General features: G+C 52.0%; 1 protein-coding gene across 7 annotated transcripts; it reads left to right on the top strand.

Moving 5' to 3' along the window:
* Window positions 1-2,094: 2,094 nt before the first annotated feature.
* Window positions 2,095-21,234, top strand: MYCBPAP (MYCBP associated protein). 7 transcript variants are annotated; one of them, XM_058283996.2, is made up of 19 exons: window positions 2,095-2,459; window positions 8,373-8,500; window positions 9,076-9,235; window positions 9,360-9,463; window positions 10,248-10,428; window positions 10,639-10,754; window positions 11,302-11,452; window positions 13,055-13,170; window positions 13,260-13,375; window positions 13,859-13,970; window positions 14,481-14,670; window positions 15,088-15,275; window positions 16,321-16,467; window positions 16,900-17,304; window positions 17,705-17,826; window positions 18,568-18,683; window positions 19,166-19,311; window positions 19,470-19,640; window positions 21,067-21,234. In XM_058283996.2, the coding sequence occupies exons 1-19, from the start codon at window positions 2,405-2,407 to the stop codon at window positions 21,178-21,180; spliced, it is 2,838 nt and encodes a 945-aa protein (XP_058139979.1). In that variant the 5' UTR covers window positions 2,095-2,404; the 3' UTR covers window positions 21,181-21,234. The 7 variants fall into 7 exon arrangements, 3 of the variants coding, with proteins under 3 accessions (XP_058139979.1, XP_004480486.1, XP_023440963.1); XM_004480429.4 differs by lacking the exon at window positions 2,095-2,459 and adding an exon at window positions 2,686-2,824; XM_023585195.3 differs by lacking the exon at window positions 2,095-2,459 and adding an exon at window positions 2,917-3,056.
* The last annotated feature ends 742 nt before the right edge of the window (window positions 21,235-21,976 follow it).

The following is a 21,976-nucleotide window of genomic DNA, read 5'->3' as shown; positions in this document are numbered from 1 at the left end:
GGGAGTTAGAAATCCACTTTCAGATGATGGAACTTGGTCTGAGGCCCACTGGCCTCAGCCGACCCCCACCCCAGGGACACACGAATGAGCTTCAGGGTCTCCCTGGAATTAAATGCAAATTCACATGCAAAATCAAATGCACAAGTGAATGGATAAACAAAATGTGGTCTATCCGTACAATGGAACGTTCCTCAACCCTTCCAGGAATGAAGCATTGATGCATGCTACAACATGGATAAAACTTGAATTCATGCTAAATGAAGCCACACACAAAAAGGCATGCATTTTATGATGCCGTTTCTAGAAAATATCCAGGATAGGCAAATCCACAGAAACAATGCAAGTTAGTGGTTGCCAGGGGAGGAGGAGGGGCTTGGGGAGTGACTGCATATGGAGTTTCCTTTTGGGGTGATGAAAATGTTTTGGAACTAGATAGTGGTGATGATTGCACAACACATTAAAATGGCGGAAATGGTAAATTTTATGTTAAAAGTATTTTATCACAATAAAAAAATTTGAATGTGCATTTCTGGGGAGAGAGTTCCTAGCTTTGATCAGATTCTCAAAGGTTAAGCAGCTCTGATCTCATCCAACACCTTCACGATGCAGATGGTGATACTGAGGCACAGAGGATGAGACCTGTCCAAGGTCACTCTCGGCTGGTTAGACCATGCACCCCTCCTTCCCCCTTCATTCCTTGTCCTTTGACCTTCACCAAACCCTCCATGGTCCCCAGGCCTCTGCTCTGCTGCCAGCCCAGCTGCCCATAAGCTGTGAAACTTCCAAAGTTAAAAGAGGCTCTGGAGTGGAGAGAGTGTAGTTCAGTGCTTGAGTGCCTGCTTTGCATGCACGAGGTCTTGGGTTTAATCCTTGGACTTCTGGGGATTTCCCAGTACTTCTGGAAACTAGGTGCACAGATTAGTGTTTCACAAGTGTTTGTCTTTTCTTCTAAAGTGGACTCGGAGCTCCTAGAGGGCAAGAGGAAATATTCCTTATTTTCCTCCATATCTCCCAGAGCTCCTCTGGCAGCCATGGAGGTAAGCCATCCTTATCTTCCTTCAAGAAAGAACTTGCTGTTCACCTGCAAGAAGGGCAGTTAGCTGACATTCTCTGCCTGCATCATCTTCAGCATCCACTTCAATTTTCTAGTTAAGGCCACGCTCTTCCCAGGCAGCCTCTAGCCAATGAATGAGCATGGCAAGGGTACTCAGTCCTGGCTATCTGCCCAATGCGGGACCCCTCTAACGAGCAGTCTTTGCCCCAGAGGCCACCACTGGGCTGGCCAAGGCTTTGTCAGATCCGCCTCACAGTCTGCGGTTCTCCCAGCCCGGTCTTCCTTCCTCCCTCTTCATCGTTCATAGGCGTCATCACTCCAGCCCCACAATAAACCTCTTGCACTCCTAACTCTGTCTCTGCCTCTGGAAGACCCAGGTATCACAGTCCCTGGCCTGGTCACCATAAATGCTTGGTAATGCGCATGGAGTGAACTGAACTGGAGAGGCTCGGAGAGGAGAGGGGCTGGCCTTGGAGAATGTCTTAGCCACCAGGCAAGAGAAGTCACAAGGCAGAGGGGAATGTGGGAGGGGCCCAGAGGTGGAGAAGACACCGAGCCCAGAGATTAACCAGCTCTGCTGACATCCTCCACTGCTCCTTGCCTGTCTGGGGCAGACTGCTCGAAGGCTCTGAAATGGCCCTGGACACAGGCTCCAAAGCGCCCGAGCCCTGGACTGGGGAGAGCTGGTTGTGCTTGCTGGTCAGGTGACTTTACACCCTTTACACCCTTCTTTCCTCTGGGGTTAAGCTTCTCCAACAGTAAATGGGTATAAAATGTTTCCCCTCTTCCTCATCCCAGCATGATTGTGAGAATGGCTAGAAGACTAGTTTATGGAGGCCACTGTCTTGGGGAGCCTGGACCCATACTCTCATTTAATTCTCAGTGGTCCTGTGAGGAAGGCGCTATAATCTCTATGTGAAAAAACAGTGGTTTAGGGAGATTAAAGGACTGGCCCAAGGACATGCAGCTGCAAACCAGCAGAGCTGGAATTGGAACCCAGTCCTGTCTGGTTCTAGAACCCCTTCATTATTGCACACACTTACTGAGTGAATACTAGCACTATTCTAAGCTTTGGGTTGGGGGTGGGGAGTTGGGGCAAGGGAGAGGAGGTCCCTGCGCCCACAGAACTTACATTCTGACAGTGAGCCTGACAAAAGGCAACCACATAGACACAAAATAATTCGGATTGTGTTAAAACTCTGAGAAAAACTAAACAGGCTGCGTTTAAAAGATGGAAAACACAGAGAAGAGCTACTCTAAATTTTGGGAGTAAGGGCAGCACCTCCCAAGACTGAGACCTGTAGGGTGAGAAGGCTCCAAGTCGGGGTAAAAGCTTGGCTTGTCCGGGAAATGCTGGAAGGCCAGCGCGGCAGCAGCGGAGCGCAGGCGGCGGCGAAGGGGCCAGGTGCGGAGGAGGACAGGCAGGGGCGCCAGGACACGGGAAACGCACGGGAAGCCTTGCGGGGCGGTTTCCCGCACCGGGAGAAAGGCCGGATCCCCGAGGCCGGCCAACGGGCCGCGGCGGGGGTGCAGGCCAGGCGCGGGCGGCAGGGTGCGGCGGCTCCCCCCTCCCGCGGCCGGGCCGCTCGCCCCCCGCGGCCCCCGCAGGCGGGGCACGTCACAGCGCTCGCGGGCGCCTCCCGTGACGTCACGGCGCGGGCCCGGGGTCTCTCTCCGGGTCCGCTGGAGCGCGGCGCTGCGTGCGGCGGGCGCTCGGGCGCGGCGTGATGAAGAAGGTGTCTCCCAAGACATCTCCGCCCAAGTTGTTCGGTGGGTGCGCGCCCCCGCGCGGGGCGCCGGTTGCTATGGACGCAGCGGCGGCCGCTGGCAGGCGTGCGCGCGCGGGGCCGCGGTGGGAGCCGCCACACTGCCCCGCTGCCTCGGCTCCCGGCGGCGCAGGGCGGGGCTCCCAGCCCGGGCGGCACCATGAAGTCTCTAAAGAAGGATTCCCGCCTCAGAATACCTCCTAGCAGGTTCTTGGAGGCCGCAGAGTCCTTGAAAGGTTGGCGCTGGCTGCCTTGGGTGCTCAGGAGAACTAGACAGGGAGACGGGTTCTTGGGATGGGGGTCACCGATGGGGCAGATAGAGAACCCTGGGGGGTGGAGTACAGGACACTGGAGCCTTAGGGATGATGGACCAGGCAGAACCCCCCCGAAGGGAGGGGATACAGGCTACTGGGGGTGATAAACAGGGATAGAGCACACTGGGCCTTGGGGATGGGGATGCAGGAAGTGGGGGACTTTGGGGTGGCTTCAGGGACCAGTTGTCATGGGTAGGAAGGCATAGGAGGCCTGGGCTAAGGGTGAGACGCAGGAGGCAGGGTCCCTTCACTGGGTGGGGTCCAGAAGAGCCAGGGGAGAATTTAAGGCTAGAGAGGCCAGGAAATGAGATCTGTGGAAAGGGGAATTCAGGGAAGAATGCAAGAAACAGGTTGGGGTGGTGAAACCAGTGACTTTGACAGGGTCCTTTAGGAGTGTCACCACGGAGTCCTTGTGGAAAAAAACCAGAAGAAGTGCCTAACTTGGCTAATTCTGTCCCTCCCTGCCTTTTCCCAGCCTGTGTCCTTTCTGGCCAGATGACAACTGTCCAACTTGTTAAATCTGGAGAGACTCACTGGGCATGACTGCCTCCTGGCCTCTGCAGCTACCCCCTGGTTGCAGGTGTCTGACCACAGACTGTCGCCCTTTGCAGCCCACCTTCTTTGGCTCTTTGTTGTGTCTGTTTACTGAGGGCCTGCCATGTGTGGGTACTGTGCTGGGCAATGAGGACATCAGTATTAACTGTGTGACTCCAGCCCTCAGGAAACTCCGAGCCGGATGGAGGCACTGAGTAACCAGAAAAATGCAGGACTATAATGCAGTGGGGTAAATGTCTAACCCTGGGGGCAAAAGAGGCCCAGATCGCCTGACCCAGGCCTTGGATGGGAAAGTTAGGTGGCAAGGTTTTCTGAAGAAGGTGCCGTGTAGCAGACCTAAAAAAAAAAAAAAAAAAAAGAAGGGTGCTCTTCTCTTCCAGGCATAGAGCAGAGTAAGCTGGGCACGGGGCAGTGAGCAAATAGGGCATGGGTGGTCAAGATGGAGGTGGCAGGTGTGCAGAAGGAGCTGAAAGGGAGTCAGGGGGCCTGCACAGGTGAGTAGGGGCCAGATCATGAAAGAGCTTTATTTGCTGTGCCAAAAAGTCGGTGTGCGCCTGCTGGCCCTGGGGGTCCCACCCTCTGAGTTGTGGAGAAAGTGCAGCCTGAGGAGAGGGACAGGCCTGAGTCAGGAGAGAGGCCTGGAAAGCTAATAAGAGCTTAGGTGTTTTCAGTATGGTTTTCTTTTATGTTTCTGCATGGTATAAAAGTCAGATTTAGGCTGCATTGCAACATTCTTCTTTAATTAAAAAGAAAAATATCTGGTCTCCTTTCCCAAGGGCAGTCAAGGGCTTTGCTAGCAACTGCCTCCTGCTTACCTAGTCTCTGGGAGATCTTATCGGATTTGAACTTTCTCCTGTAAACAAATCAAGGAAAGATTTTCTTTCACTGCATACTTACTTTTAATAAGGGGAAATTTAGTTTGCCTACATAGCTCTTGAGTTAAGAACATGAGGTGGAGTGAGGTGGGAAATAAGTTTTTAACATGCAAGATACCTTTTATTCCCTCAACATCTCAGGGGAAACTTCTAAGGAAATAGGGCAGTATTTTTTCCCCTCTTCAATACAATGCAGTTAATCAACATATGTAATCTCCTCGTCTTGTGCTGTGTGTTCTCCAAGGTCGGATTAGAAGCAAAAAGCCAAGCAAACATGGCGGCTGCAAACCTGTTTAGGGACTTGAACCATTTCGACTCCCAGGCTTCTCCCAGCTTTTGTTGCAATGCAATCCCAGATCACCGTCCCCCACCAATTTAAGTTCTGCTCTGTTAAGATACTTTTCTCCCTCCCCCCTGATTCCCCACAGCACAACCATCAGGTCAGAATTCCCCCCAAGATGTTAATCAACACTAAAAAAAAAAAAAAAAATTTAGATAAGAAGCAGAAAAACAGCGCCCAGGTTTCCTGTCCCTCGGTAGCTTCCTCTGTACCTCCCTGCTGCCTGTGGCAATCCTGTTGTGCATCTTGTCTGAGTGGTGTGGACTCTACGTTGGCACCTCGAAAACTAGTACCACTTATATGGGCACCCTGTCAGAGCACCTTGCTTTTAGCTGCCTGGCCTGATTCCAGCAGAGGTGTCACCTGACCCCTGAAAGGTCTCAGACCCCCTTGGCTGCCACGATAGTGGGAGAAATGCCAGCTCTGTCTCACCAGGCGCAGCTGCTCAGCTTGGGCCTCCAGGTCAGAGAATACGCCTCTGCCTCAGGCCCCGCAGGACCCAGGAAATGACCTGACATAGCTGGGCGTCCACGGTTTCGGTACTGAGGCAGGCTCAACCCTGTCGCGTCCTTCCTCAGGTCCTGAAATTACCCCTATAGCATCGTCCCACCTCCCTGATCCCCCCAACTGGCATCTGCCCCTCCGGTCCACCTGGCTCACCCCCATTGGATGGGTCACTCCGAAATGCCCCTCTCATCAGCTCACTCTCCTGGACCTGGACCAAACCTTCCTGCCTACGGGAAGGATCCGATGCTTAGCCATCCTTTACGGAGCCATCGACCCTGGTCCCCCTCTTGTCCCCATCTGCACCCCTGTCGCCCAGCAAGCCTGCAGTGTCACATGCCCCACACATGCCACGCTCAGCCCTGCCCCCACCCACGCTCTATGACCTCACCTGGAATACCTGTGTTTGCTGCTCCCCCTGGGCACAGCCTTTCCCTTCAAGGCCTAACTTAGCCTGTGAAGTGACCGCTGACCCCCACGGCTGCTCCTCTGAACCTAGCTTTAGAGCTTTAAAGCAATGCCCCACATGGATCGCTCCTTTCTTTGACCATCTAACCAAACATGCCCTGTGCCACTATGTGGGCACTTAACTTGATGTGTGTTTGTGTCTGTTGCATTTTTCAGTTCCTCGAGAGAACGGCTATAGCTTGACCTTTCACGCCATCTTCCTGTAGCTTATAGCACATAGACAGGCTTGGTAAATATTCTCTGGGATGAATTTTATTTTTTAAAATGTTTACATCATTTCTATAAACATTTTATTAACTAGAACATACCATTCACTGACTGTACACAGTTACATTTATTGTACTACATTCAAGGTGACTTTTTCAGAAAAGCCTCAGACCAGAGTTTCACTATTTCAATCTAAACCAAACATGGAGCATTCATTTCTTTACCACTGAAAGAGATGGGAGTTTCGCTCCCCTCCCCAAATTATTGGCAATATTGAAGGTTTAAAAATTTACACATAGTGATTATCCACCTACCAGTCAATAGCACACATCTGGAGGTGTTTAATCTCTTGGGAAGATGTAGACTCAGTCAAGATGTTGGACAAAAGAAGTATATTTATCCCATTTATATTGGAAAATATAAATAATACCAAATTATTTACGAAAGTAGACTTTCAACTGGTACCAATTCTCTCTTGGGCTGACTTTGTGTAGAAGGGAGAGGGGAAGTGGAGATCAAAACGTAAGGCTGCCTGTCCATGTGTGACAACAGATTGGACCAGAACTACTTGCAGGCTATTCAGGTGTGTGCATGTGTGTGTGTCTGGAATGAGCTCATTTAACCATACACTCCTGAGTTTCTGCTGACCCCATTGTTCAGTGCATGGACTATGGCTGATGGGCTAAATTTAGAGTTATTTTTGTCATGATGATTCTGGACACTTCCTAAAAAATAGTTTGATTTGATTTTGTTAACCAAACCATGGTGTTTTAGTGAGATTGCCTCTTGGAAAATGAGAGTAATACTTCCATAACTTGTTGAGCTGCCTTGTCTCTTATTTTATTTTTTGAATTTGAAATAAAGTTTGAAAAATAATTAGAGGTGAAGGCACTTTGAGAAATAGTAGGCAAAACCAAATTGTTTGAAACTCCCTGAAGGCAGGACTTAAGTTTTCTTTTGATTATTTTGTGTAGGGCTTTATATCAAACCATTCTGAACCAGGGGGCAAAGGGAGCCAGAGAAATGAGAGCTATTTGAATCTAGTACCCTCCCTCTATGGAAGGGTGTAGCAGGTGAGTTCTTGTTGGAGAATAACCCACTTCTGCCCAGTATATTCTCAATGACATGCTGTGGCTGCCACATGAGAAATACCTTCCAAGTCTCTCTACTTCTCTCCTGTCCCACAATCCCGCAATCACTTCATTACTGCAGGAGACTCCTGAATAATCTCATCCTCAGTCTTGTACCTGGACGCCTTCCATGCTGTGTCATTGCCCACAGGGTAAGACTGAAGTCCCTAACACAGCTCATGGAGCTCTTCATATTATGGCCCCAACTATCCTCTCCAGGCTCACGGCTCCCTACCTCCCACCTCGCTACACTCCAGCTATTTCAAAACACATGCTTTGAGTTCCATTCTCTCTTGCCTCTAGCCTCTATTTTGCTATTCTCTTTGGAATGCAGCTCCCCAATTCCTTTTCCCCTGTCTAACTTCTCTTCATTCTAGAGCTCTCAGTGGAGACATCACCTTCTCAGGATGTCCTCCTGACCACCCCCTGGTCTGGGCTGGGCCCCTTTGGGTGCTCCCATAGTAACTTTAGTTCAGACTGTTTGACAGTGTATCTCCCTACTGGGCATATGTGCTCTGAAGCTCTAGGCTCAACCTTATACCCCCCAGAGCTTAGCATAGTGCCTGGCACATGGAGAATGCTTCCACAGCATTATTTATTAAATGAACTCGTGAAATAATGGCCAACAATGAGTAGTCTGCTGTCTTAAAACCTGATGCCTTAACTCAGAAGAATGAATGGGTCAGCACTGATGGAGGCTGAGGAAGCTTTAGTCCAGTTGTCCCAAACCACCCTGTGTGAGAATCATCTGGGGAGTTTTAAAAAGCACAACACCCCAAGCCCTGGATCCATGCACTCAGGATCCAGGAAGCTGTATATGTAAAGTGCCCAAGAAGATTCTAAGACATTGGACTGATATATGGGAACCACCGATTCAGTCCAGCTTCCTCATTTTACACACTGGAAGACTGAGGCCTCGAGGGGTTAAGCGATGCACCTGAGGTCATTCCTGCATGTGCATACAGCACCGTCTGGACTGGAACACGGCCTCAATCAAATGGGAGGGGGACCTTCAAAGGAGAGCGCCCATTGCCCCAGCGAGGTCCTGCCAAGGTCCAGGGGGCCAGCTTTGCTCCCCGTCCGAGCAGCTAACGTATGTATATATTTATACACACAGCAAGGGCTCTGTAAGCACTCGTAGCTTTCTGCTTCTCTTCAGAAAGGAAGCGGGGAAAGATCCCTGAACAGCTCACACCCCCCATACAAGAAGAACCTGAACCTGTGAGCAATGTCCTACAAGGAGATGACATCCTTGCCTTAGCCATTAAGAGAGAAGACTTGAAGAAGGTAAGGTCTCGGTGCTGCAGGGAGGTCTGCCTGCTGGCCTGTGCAGTCTGGAACATCAGCTAAGTCCACAGGCTCTCCACTGGCTCCCCGCTCTCAGGGGATGTCTAATGCCATGGAAAAATCCATTAAGCACAGATACTTTTCACGTTAGCATATAAAGGAATTTACTGTGTTGTTTGTTTGAACATTTCTGAGATTTATGTAGAATTGCAGGGGAAATGAGATGCTATTTTGCCTCCCACAGAGGTAGATGCCATCATGTCCACTCCATGAAAAGGGAAATGAGTGACAGAGGTGGATAAAGCTGCTAACTCCAACCCCATGCTTTACCTGAAAGAGTCAGCCCCTTCTCACCTGAACTGTGTGGAGGCAGAAAATGCTTTTTCCTTTTTCTTTTTACCTTCAGGGTGTCGCTGAAGCTCACATGTGTCACTAAGCATTTCCCTGACAGAACATATGGACAGAGCTGGGGGAGGAGATGGGCAGCCCTTAGGAATTCCACCAAGAATGAGAAGGGGTAGTGTTTTTCCTCCTCCTGGTCTCAGGGAGAAATCTCCTGTGTTGTTTCTTTTTAGCAACACATTCCTCGCCTTACTGCGACGGAAGAGAAACCTACCATTGCCCAGAAAATTATCGTCCGTAAACTCAGACCAAAGGATCCCAGGAGGAAGATCCGCCACTTAGTAGCGCATCCTGCTACTCCAGATGCAGCCACGAAGCCCCTGGACTACTCTGGTAGGCCCAGCCTGGGCCCTGGCGTCACTGCTCTGGTGCAGGTCTCTATCGAAAGGAGCGCCCTTGCAGAGTGTCCATCCACTAGCTACAGCTTGTCTTTTCCCTTCCCTCATTTCCCCCCCAGGTCCGGGTGACAGCTTCGATGACAGTGATCAGATCCTGCCCCACCACATCTTGGGGAGTCTCCAGGACTTTAAGAGAATTGCACTTGCACGAGGGAACACCCAGGTTCGTTGTACAGAGCTGTGTGGATGAGAGAAGTCACCAGCTGCAGAGTCCAGCAGGACCAGGGCTGAAGAGGCCATCTGGTCTCTGGTCTGGAGTCTGAGATGATGTGACCTCCCCTGGAATAGTTAGACACTTTAGTTGCAAGTCACAGAACCCATTTAAGCTGGTGTTAGCTGAAGGGGGCATTTACTACAGGATTCAGAGGTGCCTCGTCGAACCCAAGGTGAAAGTATCTGGCTTCAGGTAAACTGAACCCGGAAAGGCATCCAGACTCTGGGCCTGTGCTGAGGCCTCTCTGACTGCAACAATGAGCTCTGGGTTCATCTCTTTAAAGTCCAGTCATCTCTCCACCTCAGTCCACGGGGGCAGGGGTGAGTGGTAGAAGGTGGCTTTGCACAGCTCCTAGGGCTCCTAGGGCTGCATGGGGAGTCTCTCTTTCCGGCGCTTCTGCAGTGCAGCGCTCCTCTCTGTCTCTCAGTTCCTCTGCTTTCCTGGTTAGGCTAGACCCTCTGATTGAGCAGGTGCTAAGGGGCTGGGGGCATGTAACAATGGCTCAATCACCCTGTGGGCAAAGTTGGGAATTAGCGTCAGTTGTGAGGACAGACAATCTTAGAACAAAGGTTCCTGTTCTGGGGAGAAGGACTGACAGCAGCATCCAGAGGCCTCTGGTTCTGGGTTCTGTCTTCTGTCACTAACCACTGTGGAGCCCCAGCGGGCGTGGGTTCACCCTCCCCCCGGGTTCAGTGCCCTCTCACCACCCTCTGCCTGCCCATGTGCTTTTCAGCTGGCCCAGCTGATACACACCCCACCCTGTCTGATGACCCTCATCTCGGCAAAAGAAGGCCCAAAGCCAAAAGCCCCACAAGAAGAGAAGACACATCTCTGGGCTCCCCCTCGGCACAACTTTCTGAAAAACTGGCAGCACAACATAGCCCTGTGGAAGAAGCAGCAGGAAGCCCTCAGTGGTGAGCCAAGCAGCCGGAGCCTCCATCTGATTTTGAGGCTCTGCTGTGTTTTTTCACTCCTACCTGTCTAGAGCCAGCACTCGTTTGTGCCATTTTTTCCCAAGAGTTTATCACCTCCGAGCCTCCGTGTGTCCCGAGATCAGCCCAGTGCATGGGCTCCCCTAGATCCTGATCGGGTGAGGGGCCTCGTGCTTGGCTCTCTCTCTGTAGGACACCTGAAGAAGCCTGTGAGAGAGCTGCTCATGCACTCTGGGGAGACCTACAGGCAGATCCAGGAGGAGCGGGAGCTCATTGAGCGGACACTTCCTGCCCAGCGTGACGGGGAGGTAAGGACAGTCATCCCAGGTGTCCTGCAAGGAGGGGTCTCGACACAGGAACGGCTTGTCTCAGCTCGCACAGCTGGGGAGAAGAAGCCCCATTCATTGCAGAGCAATGTTATGCCCTCGCACTCTTTACTGAATTATATTGGTCCTGTTACTGGGTGTTCGGGAACTGATCAATTAAATCATTCAGCCTGAGGTGGTCAGTAGCAGTGAATTTGAGAAGAACAATATCACAGACATTCAATTATTAGAATAGTCTTAGTGTTTGTCTCCTAAAAGCCTAGACTCCAGCTTTTGCACTATGCAGGAACCATGCCACGTTCTGGAACCTCAGTGCAGTAGCTGTACCAACTTACCCCATCTTTCCGGGGCCAGGTAGAGGCTACAGCAGGGCATCCTGGAAGAAAGTGGGTGCTTCCTTCCTACTTTCAGGACAGCAGTGAATTCTCCCAAGGGAGCCTTAGTAGCTTGCGGCAGTCTCCCAGGTTCCCTACCAGCATCTCCCCAAGGTGTCGGGGTGATTTGACCTTCATCTGTCCTTCCTTGCCAGGCCATTGGGGAGAGCAGTGGGTTCTGGAGTCGACTGGAATATGTGGGAGATGAAATGACAGGCCTGGTAATGACGAAGACAAAAGCGCAGCGTGGCTTTGTGGAACCAATCATGCACATCAGGAAGCCCCACTGCATCCGGGTGGAGACGGGTGAGCAGCAGGCTGCGCAGGCCCTGGCATCTTTGACTGGCCTGGGAGGAGGGCAGCAGCACAGCTCAGTAGGAGACAGACTTGGAATCAAGTCCTGGCTCCTCCCTTACCTCTGGGTGGCCTTAGGCAAGTCACATGCCTTCCTGAGTTCCAGTTTCCTCTTCAGTAAAACAGTGACAGCAGTAGGAGGAGTGGAGTGTGGGCTCTAGACCCAGCCACAAGCCACACATAGCTATGGAGCTCGGAAATGTGGCATGTCTGACTTGAGAAGTGCCATAAGGGTAGGATACACACTGGGTTTTGAAGATGAATATGAAAAAATAAATTTTAACAATAATTTTTTATATTGACTATTGTTGAAATGAAAACTTTTAAATATATGGGATTAAATAAACATTTATTAAAAATAATTCTACTTGCTTCTTTTTACATTTTAAAAATATGGCTACTAGAAGATTTTATTTATTTTTATTTATTTATTTTTTATTTATTTCTCTCCCCTTCCACCCCCCCCCCCGCCCCACTGTCTGCTCTCTATGTCCATTCACTGTGTGTTCTTCTGTGACCGCTTCTATCCTTATCAGTGGCACCGAGAATCTGTTTCCCTTTGTTGTGTCATCTTGTTGTGTCAGCTCTCCGTGTATGCGGTGCAATTCCTGGGCAGGCCGCACTTCTTTCGCGCTGGGCGGCTCTCCTTACGGGGTGCACTCCTTGCATGTGGGGCTCCCCTGCGCAGGGGACACCCCTGTATGGCAGAGCACTCCTTGTGTGCATCAGCACTGGGCATGGGCCAGCTCCACACGGGTCAAGGAGGCCCGGGGTTTGAACTGTGGACCTCCCATGTGGTAGGCAGACGCCTTAACCACTGGGCAAAGTCCGCTTCCCTAGAAGATTTTAAATTACATTTATGGGCGGCGGACTTATCCCAGTGGTTAGGGCGTCCGTCTACACATGGGAGGTCTGTAGTTCAAACCCCAGGGCCTCCTTGACCCATGTGGAGCTGGCCCATGCGCAGTGCTGATGCTGACAACAACAGAAGCAGACAAAGACGACGCAGCAAATAGACACAGAGAACAGACAATCAGGGTGGGGGGGGAAGGGGAGAAAAATAAATCTTTAAAAATAAATAAATTACATTTGTGACTTGCATTATATTTCTATTGGACAGTGCTGCTTTGGAACCTTAGATCGCCTAGGTTTAGATCCCAGTTGTGTTGACCTCAAGCAAGTTATTTAATCTGTTGGAACCTCAGTTTCCACGTCTGTGAAATACTCATAGAATTGTGAGGGGGTTAAACGAGATGTGATTCATATTAAGAGATCCTGGCCCATTGCAAGCACTCAACAAAAGGAGCTGCTATTGTTTGTTTTATTATCATCCTAAGATTTTCTGTTTGGAAGTTAATTTTGCAAGAGCCCTGTATAGCTGAGGAGCGGTGGGGTAGGAGGCCTGGAGTCCAGCTGGCAGAGGGAAGCTGTATTTTCATCCTTCCCAGAAATGGTGCTGAGATGGGTACTCGCAGAGCCCGTGAGAAGCAGGTGGGAAAGGGAGCATGGCAGCAGCCTTCGCTGACAGCTGATGGTCCTTGGGCCCTGCTCTAGGCTTACCAGCCCAGAGGGATGCTTGGTACCGCTACACCTGGGATCGGAGTCTGTTTCTAATGTCCCGACGAAAGGAGCTGCAGAGCATTATGGCAGAGCTGCATTTCAGCCAGCAGGTCTGTAATGCCCCCGTGCCCCAGTCTGAAGCCCCGAGAGGTGGTGCCTGTTTGTGTTCTGCTAATCGTTCCTTTTTGGTCTTTCTGAGGATATCGATGGCCTGGAAGTGGTGGGCCGAGGGAAACCTTTCTCAGCTGTTACAGTGGAAGACTATACAGCCTTTGAAAGTGCCAAGGAAAGCACTTCTGATGACTCAGTGAGCTTGTGAGTTGGACTAGGGCCCTCGAGAGAGGAGTTGAAGGGGTCTGGCTTCACACCCACGAGTATTAAAGGGCAGGCTTCCCCGCTGGGATTAGGGGGCCTCCAGCCCAGCCTCTGTCTAGCGGCTGCCATTCTGGCCCCTGTGCTAGCTTTTCTTTTCCCAGCTGCTCCTTTCCAGCAGCCAACTCCTAATTGGGATCCCTTAGACATTCCTTTGCTGGTTAAATGGGGCATCTCCAGACTCTCCCACTGCTGTATATAGTGAATGGTTCTGGCATGCGGGCTTGAAGAATCTCTGTTTCTAATCATCTGCCACCTGAAGGAATGGATCAGGTGGAGATTGAGCTTCTGAAGCAAAGCTGTCGTCCTCCGTTGGAATGTAGAGCTGACGGCTTCTCTGGACTTCGTGGCAGCCATTTCCATTGGGTGCCATGTGGTACAACTGTGGCAGCCTCAAGGAAAATAAGTCACTGGTTTTCCTTACAGAAAATTGTTGGCCAGTTGCCCTGACATGGACCCCATGCCTATTCTTGGCCCTTCTCTGCTGTTCTGTGGGAAGCCAGCATGCTGGATCAGAGGCAGTAACCCACAGGACAAGGTAAAACAGGCTGCACCCTCACGCACCTGCCGGAAGGCCTCCCTGGTAGGCATGGTCCACGGTGACAGTGGCGGTCCCGAGGAGCCTGCAGAGTCTCTTATTTGCATTTTTTCCCGATCACACATTCAGTGTGTCTGAAAATGGTAACAGCAACACTAACTTGAACAAGAATAAAATCACAAGGCTGAAAAGAGAGTGTCACAAGCCACCCAATTTGTACCTAGCCCCCAAGTATGTAACACTTTAAGAAGGTTCTAGCATATTCTTCAGATGCCAAGAAGCCAAAACGCTGATTGGATCTATCGTCTGTGTCATGTCTTCTTCTCGTTACTCTGGATGACCGCCTCAGGGCAGCCATTTTCAGGTGCTGCCCTGGGAGTGGTCAGACCCTGGAGGCCTGGAGGTGGATTTCCAGCGCTGAAACCAGGGAAGTCCTGGCCAATGGGCGAGTGGGGCACCCTCGACCAGAGCCCCTAACAAAGACATTTCTCATATTTCCTCCTTCCGTAGAGGCAGGTTGGAATTGCTGCCCGCTTGACCTTTGAAACCCTAGAAGGGGAAAAAACATCTTCAGAACTGACTGTGGTCAATAACGGCACAGTGGCCATTTGGTATGACTGGCGGCGGCGCTTCCAGCCAGACTCTTTCCACGACCTGAAGAGAAATAGGATGCAGCGATTTTACTTTAACAACCGGGAAGGTGTGTGGGAGAAGCTGCCCCACTCACCAGGTCCTGCTGGTTTTGTCCTTGAGGTCTGTGGGAAGCTGGGGTCTGGCTATTGGCCAGCTCGTGCAAGTTGGAGCCCCCCTTCCCCACTTCTCCCGTGAAAGTGTGCAGTCATCTTACTCTGCGCTGCTCCTGTCAGGGGGTGTGAGCCGCCGTCGAGCAGAAACACACAGTCCAGGGCATCAGTTAACTCCATGCACAGGCCTGGGGTTGGCACGACCGACTGTCCGTTTGCCTGAGTGTTTCCCAGTTTTAGCACCGAAAGTCACCCCACCTGGGGCTCAGCTAAATGGGGAGGCGTAGGCGGGCGGCTCGGTTAACTTTATACATGCAGGCTCGGGTCTCAGCTGGTGTGCACTCATTGACAACCTCTGTCTCTGTCCCTCTCAGGCGTGATTCTACCTGGAGAAACGAAAAACTTTACCTTCTTCTTCAAGTCTTTGAGTGCTGGGATCTTCAGGGAATCTTGGGAGTTTGGCACTCACCCCACCCTGTTAGGGGGTGCTGTGCTGCAGGTCAATCTCCATGCAGTCTCCCTGACCCAAGACATTTTTAGGGATGAGAGGAAGTTACTGGAGGTAAGGGACCTGGGATCCTGGCTCCTATGAACACCAGCTAGATTTCCCTGCATTCTTTCTGGCACTGGCCACAGGGATATTTCTCCCAAGAGGTGAATTTCAGCTTCCTACCAACAGGCAGCTACTCCTCCTCAACAAATGCTGCCCAGGGCTTTGTGATGTGAAAGATGGGTGGGCAGGCAGAGGGAGGGGCAGCTTCACCCCACCATGCCCAGCTCCCACTAAGTTTGAAAGAAATGAGGCTGAACCTTACGATGGAACGCTAGGAAGGCACATAAGACCCTTCGTACTAGTACTATATTTTGTTTACTGCTGTCTGGTCCTTTATAGTGGAGTCACATTTAATCCACAAGATTTCAAAACCAAACCAAAGAGAACAATTTAAGTGGTGGAATGCAGGGGCGAGCCTGCCCACCGTTCCACTCAATTAGCAGACACCCTTGAGTAAGCGTGAGATGGGACACTGGGAATCTGCTGTCCCCCAGTCAGTGTCACAGTATGGCCATCTTGTTCTTGGGATTCTGTGAAAAGATGTGGGTTTAAAAAAAAATTCCTTATGGTCCCATACAAAGTGGCTACTCCAGCTGGGGCTCAACCAACAGTGATTAAAGGTAATTTTGACAACACATCATTTAGGCTTTATTCACTGACTTTGGGACATAACTCTCACATGAGCTACCCCTCTGCTGTGTCTCTGTGACAGCAACCGTGTGGCCAAGCCAGATGACAGTTTCCCACTGTCCTCAGCAGTGTCCAAACTGCTCGCCCTGCTCCTTCTCCTCCTTCCTGATCTGGGGAAAATGTGGACTGTGTAATCTCCTGGTCCGAAACAGGAGCAACTCTTCTCTGGGACTGGCCCCTCCTTTTTTAGGGAACTAGGATGTTTGGAGAGCCCCAGAAGTTTTTGAGTCTGGGAGTATGTATGTGTATGTATGAGAGACAGAAAACAGCAGGAACTCGAACGCTAGGAAGGCACATCCCCTGAGGATGCAGTGTGAGTTTTGAAACTCTGAGCTGCTACCTTGTGCCCCCGCCCCTTTTCCAGAACAAGCTGGCTGCCCACGAAGCGGTCACCATTGTGGAGAGCGTGCTGCAGGAGCTGCTGAGGGGCGTCCTGACTCCAGAGCGCGTGCCGTCGCCCGTGGACGCCTACCTCACCGAGGAGGACTTATTCCACTACAAGAACCCTGGGGTACAGGCCTGGAGCCGGGCTCCTCCCTCTCAGGCATGCCCTGCATGGTAGTGGCAGCACACCCTTCTCCGTGGTTCTGAGGGCCTCGCATGAGTAGCTCACTTTCTCCTCACAGCAGCCCTGTGGGGTGGGTACTAATTTTATCCTCATTCGACTTTAAGGAACCTGAGGCACAGAGAGATTAAGTAATTTGCCCAAGATAACTCAGCTTCACAACCTCCTACATTCAAACCCAATCTTCTAGAAACCCAAATGCAGAAAAAAAGTCTTTAGTTTGGAGGCAGGTGGGGAGCGCCTCTGGCCCTAGCCATTCCTGCTTCTCTCCTCCCTGCCTCCTCTCCCAGGGCTCCTGAGGGAGGGGGGGACAGCAGAGCTATGGGTGCCCTGCACCCTGGCCTCCCCCTCACCTGCCTTCCCTTGCCTCCGCTGCAGCTGCATTACCAGCACCAAGTGGTGCAAAATCTGCACAGCCTGTGGCGCCAGTACATGGTGCTGCCCCCCAAGTCCGAGGAGACCAGGCCAGCCGAGGAGGAGCCCCTTGGTTCCAGGGGTCGGGTGACCGCGGAGAAGTCCTTGATGAACATCGAGCTCTTGAGGCAATTTAGGAGCCCGGTCTTGGAAACGCAACTGCCCCGGCCAGAGAGTGAGGCCCTCAGGGACTCCCGAGAGCCCCCTCCGACCCACAAGAATGGGGCGATGACCAAGCCCTCTCCCTGGAAGAGCATCATGGAGGAGATCCTGGTGGAGAGCCCAGACATGGAGAGCACCAAGAGCCCCTCGGAACTGGACGGCCTTCCCCAGCCCGAGTGGAACCTCTGCTTGGAAGACTTCAGAAAGGTGCTTCCCTGACCTGGAAGGGGCTGGTGGAGAGGACCCCCGCAGGCTGCTCGCCCCCAGGGAACAAGGACAAAACCTCTGATGGCCCAGAGAAAGCAGTCCTTGGGCCATCTTTATGTCCAGGGTTCCCCAGGCTGCTGGGGGGCAGGAAGGGGCTCCCTCTCCGGCCCCGGCAAACCTTGCTAAAGAGGGTCATGGGAACCGATTTCTGAGGGCAGTCCCAGGCCCCCACGAAAAGCGCCTCTCTCCCCCACCCCAGGCCCCTCCTGGTTCGTGTTCTCTGCCTCCTCTCCCCTCATCCTCATACCTGCCACTAGAGGACTGAGAAGTTCTTGGTGTCTGGGAGGGTGGGGGTGGGGGTGGGCAGAGCCATTGCCTACGGTGCCTGTGACCCTGCCAGGCAGTGATGGCGCTCCCCGAGGAGAGCCAGAGGGAAGACGCCCTAATCAGGCTCAACAGAGGAGCCCTGGAGCTGTGCCAGGAGCAGAGGCCGTTGCAGTCCGACCTCCTGTACCAGACGTGGTAGGTGCCCTCGTCAGGAAAGCCTGCCCCAGCTTCCTTCCCTTCATAGCCTCTGGCCAGGGGCCCTGAGCAGGCTGTCCCCAAGCAGGTCTCCCCTTGAGCTCAGGTTGCTAAAGGACGCTGGGAACATTCCATGCTCTGGTCCCTGCTGCAGGAGGTCTCACTGCCGCCTGGTGCTCCCTGGGGACCAGTCACAGCAGAGAAAACACCTTGTCTTTTCCTTTCCCTCTCCTTTTTCCGTATTCCTTTTCAATGAGCAGAAGAATGAGAAGAGAAGAAACCAGAGGGCAGTGAGAAGAGAGGCAGATTCCATTGGGAGCATCACTTCTCTATTGTCAACCTTCTCGTTGCCTGTTTGGAACTGGCTTAGAAAGGCTTGGGATCCTTTTGTGAGGCTCTCAGTACATGGCCCGGGGAACTGGTGCTGGAAATCTCAGGCCAGGTTCATCTGCCCCAGTGGAACTGGACCGAAGTCTAGCCATGACTCCAAGCTGGACTTGGACTGAATTCATGTAGGCTCCTAACACAGGTCAGGGGCCACTTTTTTCCAGGCAGCTGCCTAAGGGAAACCAGACTCCCCTCTAAGCTTTTGCCCAGATGGGGAGAAGATGCTACCTGGTCAGGGGCATGCGTTTCCATGGCAGTTCCCGGAATGTCCTTTTGAAGAGAGGGACCTGAGCCTCTGCAAGTTCAAGGGCAAATGAGGGGTGATGGCTTTCGCAAATATATTTTGCCCTTTAGTTTGCAGCTGTGGCGGGATGTGATTGACAGTCTGGTGAGCCATTCCCTGTGGCTGAGGGCTCTGCTGGGCCTGCCTGAGAAGGAGACCGTTTATTTGGACTTGGTGGATGAGCAAGGTCAGATATTACATCATGTCGTCTTCCCCACCCCTCTGCCCAGATCATGGTGGAGCCTCAGCAATTTGTACCCCTGGGTGGTACTCGATTAGGTTAAACTATGGAGTGGGCCCCTCTACCCTTCTATCTTTTGTCAGGATTTGGGACCCAGAAGCTACCTTCAAGATCACCTCATTTTACAGGTTTAGTCCCAGAGCAGTTAAATGACGTGTCCATGGTCATGCACGGGGGAGAGTGGAGCTGGGAGTAGAACCCAGGTCTGGCTGCCCGACCAGGCCTCTTCCACAAGGTCGTGATGCCTGATGAAGGGCTCAAGGAAAGGAGCGTTCTCCTTTGAGCTAGGCTCTGCCCTCACTCTGCTGAGAGCAGTTGACAGCGCGCAGGACGTGGCCTTTTGCCATCGCCATCTCCTGCCTCTTAGCATGCCTGTGGCATCAGCTCAGCCACAAAGTGCCACACTGTCTTCCACTCAACTCCCTTAGATCGAAAATCGCCTCCTGTCATGGAAATAAAATCGACTTCTGGAAGAATTGGGAAGGAGGACCGGAAAGGGGCGTCCCAGGAAAAGAAGCAATTAGGAATCAAAGAAAAAGAGGATAAAAAAGGAGCCAAGTTGCTGGGAAAAGAGGCATGCTAGGAAATGGCTGGGCCTTGGGTGGGGCTGAGCCAACTGGAGGCAGGCATCGGAGGGGCTTTGATGCTCTGGCTCTCCCTGTGACCTGCTGCTGAAAATATCCTGGACCTCGGGTGCAACTGATGACTGTGTGTCTCGGTTTTTTCAAGCAGGACCGCTTAAACAGCAAGAAGCACAAGGCAAAGGACGAGAAAAAACTAATGAAATCTTTAAGTCGGGACCGGCTTTCCTTGGAAGACCCTGCCCCTGACAGCACCACCCCTTCACAGGAGCCAATAGACCCCCTGGTCATGGAGAAATACATGCAGAGGCTGCACACGGAGGTGAGGGGCAGCCGGGAGCCACGCCTCCCTCGCTCGCACCTGCCCTGCATGCCTGTCTTCACCCATTCGCTCCTGTTTCTCCCACAAGCAATAAGGCCTTACCCCGTCAGCGGCTGGAGCTGGGCTGCCCTTGGGAAGGGCATTCTAGTGTGGGAGGCTGGACCTCAGAAATAAGCAGCTCCTCCAGTAGGTGAGGTGATAGGCCCTCTGGAAAAGGGAAAGTAGAGACTGGTCGGGGAATGGGGAAGGCGGGGGTGGGCAGGGGGCAGGTGAACCTCACTGTGGTGACACAGAGCAAGACACGGGGTAGTGAGGCTGGCCAGTGTACATCCAGGGGGGGTACTCCAGGCAGAGTTGGGAGTGGGCCAGCATGTCTGGAAGGGAAGGAGGGAGGAGGGAAGGGAGGGATGGAGGGGAGACCTACAGGAGAGAAGGACAGAGGTCCTGGGGAGGGGGATGTGCCATACAGGGCTTTGTCAGCCCGTGTTAGGACTTTGTATTTTTCTCTGAAGTGAGAAGCCACTGCCAGGTTTTGAATGGAGGAGTGCTGTGGCTGATTTATGCTTTAAAAGATCACTCTGGCTGCTGTTAGGAAAAAAGACTCAGGGAACAGAGCAGAATCCCTCCTCTTTCTGCTGCTTCCTCTTCATCTCCGAATGAGGTGCATCTTGGCAGATGTGCTCCTTGGGTGAACTTCCATCAACAGGAAGGGTTTTGAAACACTGGAGAGATTTTCTAAGGACATGATCTATTCTTAAGCAGCAGAGATCCACCTAGGAGTTTTCTTCTTTGTTTTGTGTGTTTGTTTTGGAGGAGAGGTCCACAGAGCTTTGCTCAATATGCCAGTGTGTCTAGCAGTGCTTTGTCTACCTCCGATGTGGGTGTCTGGGTAGCTGCTGAATTATGCCATACATTGTGGTGACGGTCCTAAGCTCATTTTTTCAGAAGCTCCATTTGTGCTGGTGACCCGAAAGATTTCTGAAGGTCGATGGGGTCTAGAAAGTATTTAAAGGGCTCTGAGGATCCAGGGGGGAGATTCTTCCTTGACTCCCTGAAATTGAGAATCAACTTGCCTAGGCTTGTGTGGTCAGCCCCTTTGGGGGACAGTCCTGGAGACCTTTCCATACAGGATCCGTGACCTTCCAGGAAGAAGCGTTGGCCCGAGGCCAGCCCTGAGGGGCTAAAGGAGCACTGCTCCGTGGAGCTGCCCCTTTATCAACTCAGTGCAGGGTTACCAACCCAGAGTGGTTTGAAAAATAAGACTCCCAAAACACAAGTTCTACAGAAATTCTTACAACAGTGTTGTCCCCCCTGCTATTCTCTCACAAGTGCAGACATGTCTACTTCGCGGCTTGATTGATGCCCCCTTGCATAGGTGCTTTCCACAGAGAGAACCTTTGCCCTGATGCTCAGCCCGTTCTTTCAGGTCTACGGGCTGCTGGATTCCCTGGTGACAGACCTGATGGTCCTGGCGGATGAGCTCAGCCCCATAAAGCACGTCACGGAGCCTTGCATCTTTGAAGCTGACTCATGTGCCTGAGCAGCCTTATAGGAAACCAGTTCCCAAACAAGCAATAAAGAACCTTCAAGTTTCTATCACTGCCGTCCTGCCTCTGTGTCTTGGATGTGGGGTCTGGGTGAGGTCATCTCGTGACCCAGACCCTCCCACGCACGTCCCACCCTGCCCTCATATCCCTGTTCCCAGGCCCTGAAGCCACCCAGCAGGAGAGAGACACAATGGGGGAGGTGATATGTGGGATGACCAGCAGAAGAGCAAGTTGGTAGCAGGACAAGGAACTAATCATGTGACAGGTAGGGTGTCACCCCTCGTAGTCTCCACCTCTGGCCTTCCTTGGTGCACATTTTTGGGGACAGGTCTCCTGGAGCCATGTGTTCCTGAAGCATCATCACCAAGTATGACAAAGTGTGAGACTAGAAGAAAAGTAGACAACACCCCCCAGCCCCCAGTCTGGCTCCCCAAGATCCTCCCACTTCTAAGGACCCATTCCCATCCCTGGGGATCACACCTACCCACCCCTTCACCCCTTGTTCTCAGCAAGAGGTGGCTCTTCCCATGGGGCCCGGGGATCTGGCATTCCAATCTTAACCTCCTCCCCATGTCAAATTATCTGGCCTCTTAGAGCCCTTTTCCTGCTTTAAAAATGGCCCCTGGACTGCATGCTCCCTCCCCTGCTCAGAGGAAGGTGAAGTCCATGAGAGATGGCTCTTGGAAAGAAAGGTGCTGTGTTGGCTCAAACTGTGGACCATAATGATTTTTGTCAATTATTCTGGGCCAGACTTCCTGAGTGCAGTGGGCTCCAGTCTCCCAGAGTTTG

The sequence above is a fragment of the Dasypus novemcinctus genome, chromosome 21, assembly GCF_030445035.2.
Source record: "Dasypus novemcinctus isolate mDasNov1 chromosome 21, mDasNov1.1.hap2, whole genome shotgun sequence".
Classification (NCBI taxonomy): domain Eukaryota; kingdom Metazoa; phylum Chordata; class Mammalia; order Cingulata; family Dasypodidae; genus Dasypus; species Dasypus novemcinctus.
This window is presented reverse-complemented; position numbering and strand designations above follow the sequence as displayed.

Excerpts from the sequence above, each read along its gene's own strand:
- MYCBPAP (XM_023585195.3), top strand. The coding sequence starts at position 2,981 with ATGAAGTCTCTAAAGAAGGATTCCCGCCTCAGAATACCTCCTAGCAGG. Across the intron at positions 11,453-13,054 it reads CTGCATCCGGGTGGAGACGG|GCTTACCAGCCCAGAGGGAT; the intron begins GTGAGCAGCAGG and ends GCCCTGCTCTAG. Across the intron at positions 17,827-18,567 it reads GACCTCCTGTACCAGACGTG|TTTGCAGCTGTGGCGGGATG; the intron begins GTAGGTGCCCTC and ends TTTGCCCTTTAG.